This window comes from Ilyonectria robusta, assembly GCF_021365365.1.
Source record: "Ilyonectria robusta strain PMI_751 chromosome Unknown BGZ61scaffold_21, whole genome shotgun sequence".
NCBI classification, from domain to species: Eukaryota; Fungi; Ascomycota; class Sordariomycetes; order Hypocreales; family Nectriaceae; genus Ilyonectria; species Ilyonectria robusta.
In genome coordinates this window covers 755,564-768,296 of record NW_025764455.1, presented here as the reverse complement: position 1 = coordinate 768,296, position 12,733 = coordinate 755,564, and the positions used below count along the sequence as shown (strand labels likewise).

At 50.9% G+C, this 12,733-nt stretch overlaps 4 protein-coding genes across 4 annotated transcripts; 2 read left to right on the top strand and 2 right to left on the bottom strand.

The window, feature by feature from the left end:
• Positions 1 to 247: 247 nt before the first annotated feature.
• On the top strand, positions 248 to 5,309 carry BGZ61DRAFT_427863 (putative ABC multidrug transporter; the record flags this gene model as incomplete). Its single annotated transcript, XM_046243717.1, has 8 exons — positions 248 to 442; positions 497 to 1,278; positions 1,335 to 3,058; positions 3,182 to 3,492; positions 3,596 to 3,759; positions 3,821 to 3,870; positions 3,983 to 4,379; positions 4,431 to 5,309. The coding sequence occupies 8 exons, from the start codon at positions 248 to 250 to the stop codon at positions 5,188 to 5,190; spliced, it is 4,383 nt and encodes a 1,460-aa protein (XP_046099743.1). The 3' UTR covers positions 5,191 to 5,309.
• Positions 5,310 to 6,100: 791 nt separating this feature from the next.
• On the top strand, positions 6,101 to 8,007 carry BGZ61DRAFT_497318 (cytochrome P450; the record flags this gene model as incomplete). The annotated part of the gene is made up of 7 exons (XM_046251130.1): positions 6,101 to 6,394; positions 6,496 to 6,703; positions 6,756 to 6,874; positions 6,930 to 7,160; positions 7,229 to 7,405; positions 7,483 to 7,827; positions 7,876 to 8,007. The coding sequence occupies 7 exons, from the start codon at positions 6,101 to 6,103 to the stop codon at positions 8,005 to 8,007; spliced, it is 1,506 nt and encodes a 501-aa protein (XP_046099742.1).
• BGZ61DRAFT_458927 (metallo-beta-lactamase superfamily protein) lies at positions 7,964 to 9,150 on the bottom strand. The gene has a single exon (XM_046246819.1). It carries the CDS (start codon positions 8,989 to 8,991, stop codon positions 8,092 to 8,094), a length of 900 nt encoding a protein of 299 aa, XP_046099741.1. The 5' UTR covers positions 8,992 to 9,150; the 3' UTR covers positions 7,964 to 8,091.
• A 947-nt stretch (positions 9,151 to 10,097) lies between these two features.
• BGZ61DRAFT_104037 (glycoside hydrolase superfamily) lies at positions 10,098 to 12,344 on the bottom strand. The gene has a single exon (XM_046236863.1). It carries the CDS (start codon positions 12,185 to 12,187, stop codon positions 10,370 to 10,372), a length of 1,818 nt encoding a protein of 605 aa, XP_046099740.1. The 5' UTR covers positions 12,188 to 12,344; the 3' UTR covers positions 10,098 to 10,369.
• Positions 12,345 to 12,733: the final 389 nt, after the last annotated feature.

The window sequence follows — 12,733 nt, the reverse complement described above, 5'->3', positions numbered from 1 at the left end:
ATCATTTAGTTAGCGACCTGACAAAAGAACCTCGCGTGATAACACTTGCATCATCGCAGTTTCTTCCTGCATCTTTTTCCAACACAGGAATTTGTTCGCCTTTACCGTGGCCATCGTACATATTTACCAGCTTCCCCCCCCCGCGGTGAACTTGGCCAGGATCTCAATCGGCGATTGCAAGTACTAACCGCTGCTTGCACCGCAGCAAAATCAGGTTGCATCAAAAGCCGAGTGTTCGGAGTCCAAGATGCCCTTCTCCACGGGAGAGGAGAACTTGCTGCAGCTGAACCAGGAGGACTTTGACTTCAACGTACAATTCGAGCAACTTTTTTTCTCCATCATCCCGTCGGCTTTGTTCATCGTAACTTCATTATGGCGGACGCTATCCCAGGCACGGAAGCCCACCGTGGTGAATGCTCCGTTTTTTCAACTTGTCAAAGTGGTATGCTCCTGTTAGACCATGTGTGCCATCTAAAATGCTGATTAACCCCCTTAGGGTGCCATAACGACCTATGTCGGGCTTGAACTGGCACTCCTCATCTTGGTTGCGGTTGGATCGTTCCATGTAACCAGCATTTTTATCGCTTCCTCGGTCCTTAAGCTTGTGTCAGCCTTTTTCATGATCACGCTGAGTCTTGTTGATCACAGCAAGAGCCCAAGGCCGTCCGTGCTACTGAACAGCTACTTGTTTTTGACTCTTCTCCTAGACGCGACGCAGGCAAGAACACTGTTCTTGTCATCGGGCGACAAGCCCGAGCTCACCTACAGCAGTCTTTTCAGTGCTGCTATAGCTGTAAAGGTTGGAATATTGGTGTTGGAAGCTCAACGAAAATCCAGATGGGTGAGCTGGGATGACAAGGAGCACAGCCCAGAGGAGACGAGCGGCATCTTCTCTCTTGGGGTTTTCTTCTGGCTCAACAAGCTCTTCCTGGAGGGATACAACAAAATTTTGACGATAAAGGACCTTTACCCGCTTGATAGCACTTTGGATGGTAGATCGCTCCACGAGGAGTTCTCCAAGCACATGGATTACTCTAAACTGAAGGGCGACAAATTCGGTCTTTTGAAGGTGCTGATGCGCACGCTGAAAGTGCCTCTCCTGCTTCCAGTATTTCCACGCCTGGCGCTTCTCGGTTTCACGTTTTGCCAGCCTTTTTTCCTGGAAAAGCTGCTGCATCACCTTGCAAAGTCTGAAGTTGACGCCAACGTTGGATACGGCTTCATCGGCGCCAGCGTCTTGATTTACTCTGGCATTGCCATCTCCACAGCCCTCTGCTGGTATAGTGCCCGCCAAGGAATGAATGATAAGATCCGCCACTGATATACGCATACAGGTATTTCCACCATCGAATGCGCGCCATGGCAAGGTCAATACTAGTTACCGAGACCTTTATCAACGCCACAAAAGCCCCTCTCGGAACTGGTGACGACAGCGCTGCCCTTACTTTAATGAGCACTGACATAGAGCGAATCGACATGGGATTCAGGCCGCTGCACGATATTTGGGCCAGCATTATCCAGGTGGCTCTAGCTAGTTGGATGTTGTACAACCAACTTGGCGTCGTCTTCGTCGCACCAATTGGCGTTGTCATAGTCTGCTTCACAGGACTGGTGATTTTGATGAATTTCACTGGGGACTCTCAGAGGGCCTGGATGGCAGGAGTCCAGAAGCGTGTCGGTTTGACGGCCACGGTCATCGCCAGCATGAAGAACCTGAAGATGTCTGGCCTTTCTGTTGCTGTCGGTGACTTTGTGCAGAAGCTCCGTGTGGATGAGCTGGCATCGGGATCGCGATTCCGCAAGATCGTCATCATTGCGGCGCTCTTCGCATTCATTCCCCTGCTGGTCAGCCCGCCACTGACCTTTGCATTCGCCCAACGGACACTCGATGCCGCCAAGATGTTCACCAGTCTTTCATACCTTTTGCTTCTGACGAACCCGTTGTCGCAGATCTTCCAATCTGTCCCCCAGGTCCTCTCTGGGCTGGCCTGTTTGGGCCGAATCCAAGCTTTCTTGGAGTGCGAGACCCGACACGATTTTCGACAAGTTCTTGCTGATATGAAACGGAGTTCGGAGAAGACACGAGAGGATACCGACTCAGATCTGAACTTGGCGCATCCTGTTGTGATCGAGAACGGAAACTTTGGCTGGGAAGCAGACAAGTTCGCCCTGCAGAACGTCAACACTCGAGTAGTCAAGTCCTCGCTCACTATAGTCATTGGACCAGTTGGCTCGGGGAAATCTACGCTCTGCAAGGCACTCCTTGGAGAGATTCCTTTCAGCGAAGGCAGTGTCATTCTGAGCACCAGGTTTCCCCACGTTGGATTCTGCGACCAAACAGCATTCCTCTCAAACGGGTCGATCAGAGAGAACATTATAGGATTCTCTCCATTCGATAACGAGAGATATTCTGAGGTGATCGAGGCTACTGCTCTGGGCTTCGACTTGGACACACTCCCACAAGGCGACAGAACGAATGTTGGATCTGATGGGATCACGTTGTCCGGTGGCCAGAAACAGCGCGTTTCTCTCGCCCGAGCTCTGTACTTGCAATCTGATTTGCTCGTTCTAGACGACATCTTCAGTGGTCTAGATGCAGACACCGAGGAGCAGGTATTCCGACAAGTCTTCGGACCAGATGGGCTCCTCCGACGTCGACGTTCTACTGTTGTATTGTGCACCCACAGCATCAGGCACTTACCCGCCGCCGACTACATTATCGCGCTTGGAGATGGGACCGTTGCCGAGCAAGGCACATTCGGTAACTTGGTGACTCTCCAAGGATATGTTCACCGTCTAGGGTTGAAAAACTCTTCTAACAGCGATGCTTCGTCGGAGAAAACTGCGTCAAAGAAGAGCGTCCGAGAATCGAGGCCGCAACTGCTCCGCATGACGACGACCAACGCATCAACCCTGGCGTCGGAAACAGATGAATCGCGGAAAATGGGCGATAAAACGGTATACACGCATTACTTCAAGAGCGTGGGGTGGGCCGTGGTAGGGTCTAGTTTGTGCTTCTCTGCTCTTTGGGGTTTCTTCACCAACTTTCCAACAATTTGTGAGTGAGCTCTTTTCTGCAAACGGCGGAACAGCCGACGGCTTGGAAATTCATTCACAAGAATGAAGCTCGTACTGAACTCCAAAATACTTTATGGGCATTGCTAACTAATGCCACTTACAGGGCTCACATACTGGTCTGATGACGTCTACTCGGAACATCCGACTCACAGTTACGCTTACTACGCCGGGATATACGGTTTGCTTCAAATTTGCGCCATGCTATCGCTACTCCTTCTCGGTATCGCGATTTTTATAGTCTCTGTGAGGAGAGCGGGCGCGAGTCTCCATCAGGATGCTTTGCGAACACTGATTCGAGCACCACTCCGCTTTTTCACCGCAACGGACACTGGCGTCGTGACGAATTTGTTTTCACAAGATCTGAATCTTATAGACACAGAGCTACCAAATGCACTATTGAACACTTTGTTTTCCGTAAGTTTCCAATTGGACACCAAGTGGGAGTCGGCAGTGACATTGCTGCTTGTCCCTGGACAACTCGAGAGAGAAACCGTCATGTCTAACAAGGAACTCGCAGGTATTTTCAGCACTTGGACAAGCAGCAGTTATGCTTACTACGTCTCCGTATATGGCCATAAGCTACCCGTTCCTCTGCATCCTGATGTATATCGTGCAAAGGTTCTACCTACGGACTTCCAGGCAGCTCAGGTTACTGGACCTTGAGGCAAAAAGCCCCTTGTAGTAAGTCTTCTGCCCGCTGCTGTGCAACTGTTATGCTCTATACTAATATGCATCCTTTTAGCACGCATTTCCTGGACACTGTGAAGGGCATTGCAACCCTGAGAGCTTTCGGTAAGTAACCTAGAAATCACGGCAGAGGTTTCATAAATTAATGGGGCATTCCTATTCCACATGGAGATATTCGTGTGACCTCGAAGACACGACTAACACATGGGACACGTAGGATTTGTTCCTGATGATATCCTAAAGAACGCTCGCTTGATCAACTCCAACCAGCGACCCGCATATCTCCTGGCAATGATTCAACAGTGGCTCAACCTCGTTCTTGACCTCGTAGTCATGGTAATGGCTGCGGTCCTGACGACCCTTGCGGTCCGACTTCACTCCAACGCTGGGTTTGCCGGCGCTTCCTTGGTCTCCCTGATGAGTTTTGGAGAGAACCTTTCAGGCATTGTCATATTCTACACCAAGCTGGAAACCTCCATTGGGGCGATAGCCAGACTCAAGGCATTCAACGAAAACGTAAAGCCTGAGGACAAAGATGAAGAGGACATTGTTCCTGCCGAAGAGTGGCCGCAGCGTGGTGTGGTGGAGTTGAAGGGTGTATCCGCGAGTTATGAGTAAGAGAAATAACTTGATGAATCTCACGTACACACAGCTAACGCCCCAAGTAGTGCGGAAGACCAAACTGAGGGCACACCTAAGTTGGCCCTCCGTGATATCAACCTGACGATCACCTCGGGCGAGAAAGTCGCCATCTGTGGTCGCACTGGCAGCGGCAAGTCCAGTCTTGTCGCTCTTCTCCTCAAGCTCCTCGATCCACTCTCGGAGACATTAGGAAACGTGGTAATCGACAATACGCCGCTCCACCGCATTAACCGGCCCGCGCTGCGTCAACGCATAATTGCAGTACCTCAGGAAGCTGTATTCTTGCCTGAAGGGTCTACTTTCCAAGATAACTTGGATCCGTTCAACGTTTCAAAGCCTGAGGAGTGCCAATCCGTCCTTGTGGCCGTGAAGCTGTGGCAATTTGTCCTGGAGCGCGGTGGCCTAGATGCAGGCATGAATGCGGCGACTCTTAGTGCGGGACAGCGGCAGCTCATGTCACTTGGGCGCGCACTGCTGAGACGACGCATCCGGGCGCGCAATCTGGGCTTGGGAGCCGGTGGCTTAGAGGGCGGCATACTGTTGTTGGACGAGGTGAGCTCGAGTGTCGACCACGAGACAGAGCACGTTATGCAGGAGATTATCAAGGCTGAATTTAGCGATTACACGGTTGTGGCGGTTAGCCATCGGCTGGATATGATTATGGATTTCGACAGGGTCGTTGTCATGGATATGGGAGAGATTGTCGAGATTGGGAATCCCATGGTGTTGGCTGCAGAGGATGGAACTAGGTTTGGAGACTTGGTGAAGGCTGGGGCGAAGTAGATGCGCATGTTAGAGAGCGAATCAGCACCGCATCCATTGCTAATGTTAGTATTTTGGGAATGCGAGGCTGGTGTTGGAAATAATACACTTCAAAGACCTGCAAATATAGCAATTCTGAGGTCCTCTTCCTCTATCGTCGATGGGTATTTCTTTCATGACAGGGTGAGGATGTCCGATAAAAGAATTCCCTCATTCTCTAGTTGAATTGTTAAGCATGCCTTCTTCTCTGGCTATCCACCAGCCTGACCTTGCTTCTCTTGTGGCGTTTTGAAGTTGGGATGTTCCCTACAGGAAATATGGGACCGGGTATGTGCTGCGGTAGTAATGGCCCGTTGGTTGGAGGCCAGTTAGCATACCCCATTGTCATGCAGATTCAGCTTGGCTTGGCTCTCTGGGTTGCCTATTTGTGAGACATCGGCAGTTTCACAGGGCATGATGCTTCCGACAAATACTATGGTCGTTCACTTGTTTTCATGCCAGACCTGAACAATCTTCAGTCTTACTTAGGAGGGTTTAATAAGAGATGCCCATGGTTGATGAAGAAGTGGACAGACACCAGTAAGTCTCACCCTTTGCAAGTGAACTCATGATCGAGGGACATCTCATGGACCATGCAGGGGCTCATGCCGGGGGGGTTACCAGATCGCGGATTCTCCCGCAACTTAACCACCAGGGAGCTTCAATTGGAAGGCTGAAGTAGACCCGAAACAACATCATGCATGACGCCGTTCCGAATGGTTACACATAGCTAATGAGATGTGATCTAATGCATAGGTGGGTATAGGAAGCTGCTTGTATGACTGGTTCTGAAAAGAGCTATCTTTATCTAGCCCATCCCTCTTTTCTTGTGCCCTTTAGCTTTCGGCCAGTCTTATCCTTCTCACCGCTAAACCATCATCAAGTTGTCGCCATGGTGCTCGAAACCTCCACCGGCAAGGTCATCGCCTTGATCATCGCCCCGTTTCTTTTACGGTTACTCTTCTCATACTTAAACTCTCCCTTGAGATCTTTCCCCGGTCCCTTTTGGGCCCAATTCACCGATTTATGGCGCGTTCTAGACTACTGGAGATGCACGCAGATCCAAACCCACCAGCAGCTTCACGAGCGGTTGGGGCCAGCTGTTCGAATTGGACCAAACATGATCAGCTTGAGCGATCCGAGCTTGCTTAAGACAGTGTATTCGACTGGAGGAGATTTCGTCAAGGTTTGTGCTTTCCTTGCCCGGGTCATTCCCTCTTGCTCACATGGACAACCAACGCAGAGCAATTTTTATGAGGTTGCGGATGCAGTTTCGAATGGTCACAGATTGAAAATGTCTTCAGCACTCGCAGCAATGCCTTTCACAGTCGATACATGAAACCATGCCAGAAATACTTTGCAATGAATGCCATCCTAGAAAAAGAACCCATCGCAGACAAGATGGTCATTTTACTCTGCCAGCAGCTTGAGAACCGCTTTGTAGACGGAAAAAATGCTGGCAAGACGGCTCCATTGGCAGATTGGATTGAATACTGTGAGATAACAGTCTATCTGCTGTTTAGATGCATGCTAACGGACCTGGATAGGCGCTTGGGATCTGGATTGGGAGCTGACTTTCAGCCAGGACATGGGTTTTCTCAAGTCAGGAACGGATGTCAAAAACATCATTCACACTGGAGAGATGATTATGCGTTATCTTGGCTGTGTACGTGTTCCATCGTCATTGAATTCCACTCGAATTCATCACTGACTGTGCCAAGATTGGCCAAATGCCATTACTCGACAGACTCCTAGGGAAAAACCCGTACTGCCCTATCAAATTTGCCACGTTTGAAAACGCGGCTATTTACAGCTTTCAGCGCGTGATGGAACGAGTAGCTAGCCAGGATGCAAAGTCGCGGCAGGACTTTCTGGGTAATTTCCTCGAGGCTAAACAGCAATACCCTGATATTGTCAGCGACAATGACGTCGTCAGATACCTGATGATGAATGTAAGGCGCTCAATAAGTCCCTCGAAAGCTTGCAATCCGAAATCGAATAATCGCACTAACATTTATAGGTACTTGCTGGTGCTGATACGACTGCTATTGTCATGAAGGCAATCGCCTACAATGTTCTCACGCATCCATCCGTATTCAAAACTCTCCGCGCCGAGTTAGATGCAGCACACTTGAGCTTTCCACCAAGTTACGAGCAAACCAAAGAGCTACCCTACCTCAACACAGTCATCAAAGAGGTGAGTGCTGCCTGTTCTGTGGTTTCGCTGTCCAACATTCATATTTTGAGGACCTTGACTAACGAGGAACGAGCCAGGGTATGCAAATGCACCCCGTCATCTGCGGAATTCTTGAGCGTGTCGTTCCTGATTGCGGCTTGACTCTCCCCGATGGCCGTGTGATAGCACCAGGGACGAAAGTTGGCATCAACCCGTGGGTTTTGTCGCGAAACAAGGATGTTTATGGTACAGATTCTGATAAATTCCGCCCTGAACGCTGGCTTTGCTCCGAAAACGAGGATGAGGATGCATACTTGGCACGGCTAAAGAAGATGAACGATGCTGACTTGACGTTTGGTTCTGGCAAACGGGTATGCGTGGGTAGGAACATGGCGAACCTTGAAATTCACAAGGTCATCTCAACATTATTTGGTCGATACGATGTGAGTCGGAAATTCCTGTGGGTTTTTGATGATATTAACATAATTCAGATTCAGTTGGATCATGCCGTCAAAGAATGGTCACCGCGTTGGTGGTGGTTCACGTTTATCGACAATATTGAAGTCAAGATCCAACACCGTCAAAATGTGGCCTCGGTTGAATTAAACGCGAAGGATGCTTAGCATGTCTGTTCTAGAGCGGACGGCAAGAGACTACCCTAAAGAGCATTGGCAAATTTACAAAAAAAAATACATATTGCTCAACTATTATACAGGCCGAGGCTTATATACTATACGGTCTCTCAGTAGGCGAGGTGTGGCGACATCGTGACTAGGCAATACCACGACGTCAGTCTGGCTTGCAAATTCCTTGATCGTCTTCAAAGTTTGCAGAGCTACTGCTGGGTTATCGTTGATACCATCCGGCTCTTCCTTATCCAATAGATCCACGCCGTAGGTGGCATCTCCTGTTAGGAAATATGTTGTAGTGGTCCCGTCGTCGTTGTCGCCGTACACAACCAAGGAGATGTGGCCTGGAACGTGCCCGGGAGTTTGGACAGCAACGACCTTTCCATCAGATGTTATTTTCTGCGTCTTCTTCCAAGGGCCAATTGCAGCATCCGTGAAGTCAATCATCTTTGGCGCAAAGTCTTTTGGCCAGTGTTGGGGAGTGCAGCCTTGCAGAGTTGCCAGGAATGGGTGCTTCCCAAATGCATCCCAGTGTTCATTACTCACGTAGATTGGTACGTGAGGAGCCGCAGTCGCGAGGTCTTTGAGGCCGCCGGCATGGTCGCCGTGTAGATGGCTGAGAACAATGGCTTGGAGATCCCCAGGCGCTATGTTATTCGCCCGAAGCTGGTTCACAATTCCGTCTTCTTCGGAAATCGTAGTCTGGGCGACGAAGCTGTTGAGGCTCCACATTGACTGATATCCAGGGGCATTGCACATGGGCGACTCGCCCGTGTCGAAAAGAATTGGTCCACCGGGGTGAGAGATGACGAATACACCAATTGGCAGCTCTTCGGTCCATTGGCGGTCCGTAAAAGAGCGAAAAAGACGTAGAGCTCTGATTCCGTTGCCGATGGGTTGGCTTTTCATGGATGGCCGGATTTGAACTTTGCCTATCGAGAGGAAAGTCAGGCCAACAGCCTCGGCGGTGGCGTCCATTTTGTTGTTCGGTATGAGGAATTAAAAGGTTGGTTCCTCCTATATCATCCCGCGTCCAAAAATGATGGGGCTTGGCATGGTAATAAGTGTCGGTAGTCGGCAGTCGGTCTTCGGCATCAAGATCGCCGGCACAAGCCACACGGAGCTCAATGAGTTTTGGCTGCCGAGAGAAATGACTGTGGAATGATATTACGCCGCGTCCCGGCTGCTTGTCCAAATGCTCCACTACACCGGGCGGTGACAATTCACGTGCTTTAAAGACTGAAAGACAGTGCACCGTTGCGATTGAGCTCAGGTTTGATAGCCAGATACAACAAGCAGCTACAAAACCGACACAATCCGACATAGATCATGCTAAGTTGATATATTGAAGTGTTACACAAGCAGGTGTAAGCTCGTTTTTCTATCTCTTTCTTGTGCCTACCAATAAATTAAAGTGACACGCGATCCTTCTTGGCGGCTAGTAACTTGTGGCTCCTAATACAAGATCCACAAAATGGGGCGCACGGCACAACCTCCACTCCGACGGCACATCTATGCAACCGGAGCTTCTGAATTGACCAAGGGAGTAGGAAGAGTGTCGTTGATCGGGAAAATAACTCAGGGTACATGGGCCAGAATATTAATTTGTATACTAAATGTACCCGGGATTTCGCCAGGTCAATAGGCCCATATAGATAAATAATACCCCCTGCGACTCTAGTTGCTGACCGAAATTATTACTTACGAGTAACTTGATTCCCTATATAATATACTAATTGACGACCTTTGAATGGACTGGGTATATGGCCTGTATTGTTGATACGATTGTTGGTGTTTTTTTTTACTGTTGAGCTTCTAGCCCCCCCTCTGGGTATGTGTGTACTAGGGCACCCTAACCTCTTGATACTAAGTGATTGACGTATCTTCTTTTTCCCAATCAACTATACTTTTCCTTCTCAAGGGGCCTGTGCGAATCCTTAATTGACTCAGCTCGTCACATTCAAACAACTCATTTGGGCAGAGACGTATCCTTGAGATGACGGGACCATAGTCAAGGCGCATGTCGTATTTGATACTGGAGATGTTATGGAGAGGACTGAAGACATTCACGGCCAAGATGCATTAGGTGAGCTCGTATTCATATTGGGGCTGTAGATATGGAAACGTTTAGGACTGCCGGTACCTATTTGGTGATCGATGAAGCAACGAAATGGGTTGACTTGAACAAATTCTAACGAAGACCAAATAAACTCAGTAATTAAAGCATCCGGGAACTGTCTTCAGAACAGGCTCTTATAAGCCGAATAACGATCAATTAAAAGCGACCCGGGCCCGGTATAACAGAGCAAGGCGCGACGGCCCACGACTCAGGACAACGACCGACGTAGATTCTCTACTAAAGACAAAAATTAACATAAACCCTGCTCTCCCATCCTGCCAGTGTCGGCCGGCCTCCCTTCAGACCTCCACTCTGTGCCGTTGTACTAAGAAGCAGGTGTGTCTCAGCAGGTGCACAACCCAACGCCTTGCAAACATCCAAACAGAGCCTCTCTTCCTGAGACATGTTGAGAAGGACCACGGCGCGTCTCTTTACTCCATCCTGGCCATTAACTGGCGCGGGGCTTTCTTTGATGTAGGCAAAGACAGACTCGTCACTCGGGTCCAGCAGCTTGAACGAGCCAAAGACGAACAAGTCCCGGTACTGCTTCCGCATTTTCAGAGCGTGCTTGTAAAAGTTCAGGATGGAGTTTGTATCCTTGGTTTGCTTCACGACGTTGATTTCTCTGTATTCGTCGTGCACCCGCATCCACGGCTTCGCGCCGACACTCGTGAAGCCCGCGTTGGCAGAGTCGTCCCACTGGAACGGAATCCGGGCATGATCGCGGCCCATTATCTGCAGGCCATGCATCGTAGCCTGGACGCGCTTCTCATCGCCCGACTCGACGGCCTCGGCGTAGAAATTGTTGCTCTCAATGTCCTTGTACTCTTCGATGCCCCAGGACTTGGGCATGTTGGTCATGCCAATCTCCTGGCCCTGGTACAGAAACAGCGTGCCCGTGAGCGTGGCCTGCCAGAGCGCAATGGTCTTGCTGGACTTGAGCCACCACTCGGGCGTCGAGGCATCTCCGAAGCGATTCACGGCTCGGCCGTTGTCGTGGTTCTCGCAGAATGCCGTCGCCCACGCGTCGGTGCCCTCGATGAAGCTCTGCCACTTGTGAGTGACGGCCTTGAGTGTGGAAAGAGGAAACGGCTGGTAGATGTATTTATCCCCGAAGCCGTTCCCGTTGCCGAGCCGGATCATGGTGAATTCAAACACCATGTCCAACTCCTTGGCCGCCGCAGAGACGTATGGGATGACTTGCGAAGGGTGAGGTGTGAGGGACAGCTCTCCCACAGAGACGGCGTTGTAGGGGCCGAGAACCTTGTGGTGCATCTCGTGGATGAACTCGTGGATGCGCGGTCCGTTGCACCACATCTCCGGAGCCGGCTGGTGGGACGAAGCCGGGTCCGTGATGGGAGCGTCGACAAAGTCCCGTCGCTTGGAGTACTTGTTGACCGTGTCGATGCGGAACCCGTCCACGCCGCGGTCCAGCCAGAAGCGCATCGTGTTGTCGTAGATGGCTTCGCGGCAATCGTCGTTGTCCCAGTTCAGATCCGGCTGGTCTGGCGCGTAGAGGTGCAGGTAGTACTCCTGCGTGTGCTCATCCCACGTCCATGTCGGACCGGCAAAGTACCCTCGCCAGTTTGTCGGCGGGTGGCGCACGCCGTTCTCGTCGTAGCGAGCTGGTTTCCAGATGTACCAGTCTCTCTTCGGGTCGTCCTTTGATGACCTTGAGCTCTTGAACCATTCGTGCTCAATCGAGGTGTGGTTGACGACGAGGTCGAGGATGACCTTGAGTCCCCTTTTGTGGCATTCCACAAGCAGAGTATCGACGTCTTCAATCGTGCCATACGGCGCGTAGATCTTCTGGTAGTCTGACACGTCGTAGCCCATGTCCTTCTGGGGACTCTCGAAAATGGGCGACACCCAGACGACGTCGACGCCGAGGTCGCTGAGGTAGTCAATCTCAGAAATGAGGCCGGGAAGATCGCCCCATCCATCGCCGTTCGAGTCCTTGAAGCTCGCCGGGTAGACTTGATAGAAGGTGGCATCCTTCCACCACGGCTGCTTGCCGACCCATCGGTTCTCGGCGTCCCAGATGAGCGATCCCATGGTCACAAGTGAAGGTGGAGCTTGAATGGAGCGGGAATGTTGTGAAGAGTCGCCAGACACTAGAGCTCGTCGGGCTTCAGCAGAAATGCCAAAGAGGCTGAACTGGGAATTGGCAAGCTCGTCGACCGGCCGAAGGATGGGTCGTTATTTGACGTCTCTCGCTTGCAGCACGCAGCTGCAATGCAACATGTGGACCGCATCCTTCTGGTGGAGAGTCTGCGGAGTGCGCGGAGAGTCCGCATACACGCGCGTTCGGCTTTCGTGTGTTAAAGACTTTGGAGCGATCCACCGCTAGCAAGAGAGAGAGGTGGGAATGCTCCTTCGTCGGCGTAACAAGGAATGCCCAGCTGCTGATAATCCTCACATCGGTCGGCTAGCAGATATCTTCAGCGGAGTCTCCGCCGCTAAGCCATCGTCTACGCCTAGACTTGCGGAGCTGCTCCGGCTTCACCTCACATCATCTCCATATTGAGAAGCCAGCCAATCATATATCCATCACAGCCGCTTCATCTCCGCCCCTGAGGGTGTCCTGACGTCCGTGACAGC

What these genes read in the sequence shown, in the direction of transcription:
- BGZ61DRAFT_458927 (XM_046246819.1), bottom strand. Translation starts at nt 8,991, where the DNA reads ATGGACGCCACCGCCGAGGCTGTTGGCCTGACTTTCCTCTCGATAGGC.
- BGZ61DRAFT_104037 (XM_046236863.1), bottom strand. Translation starts at nt 12,187, where the DNA reads ATGGGATCGCTCATCTGGGACGCCGAGAACCGATGGGTCGGCAAGCAG.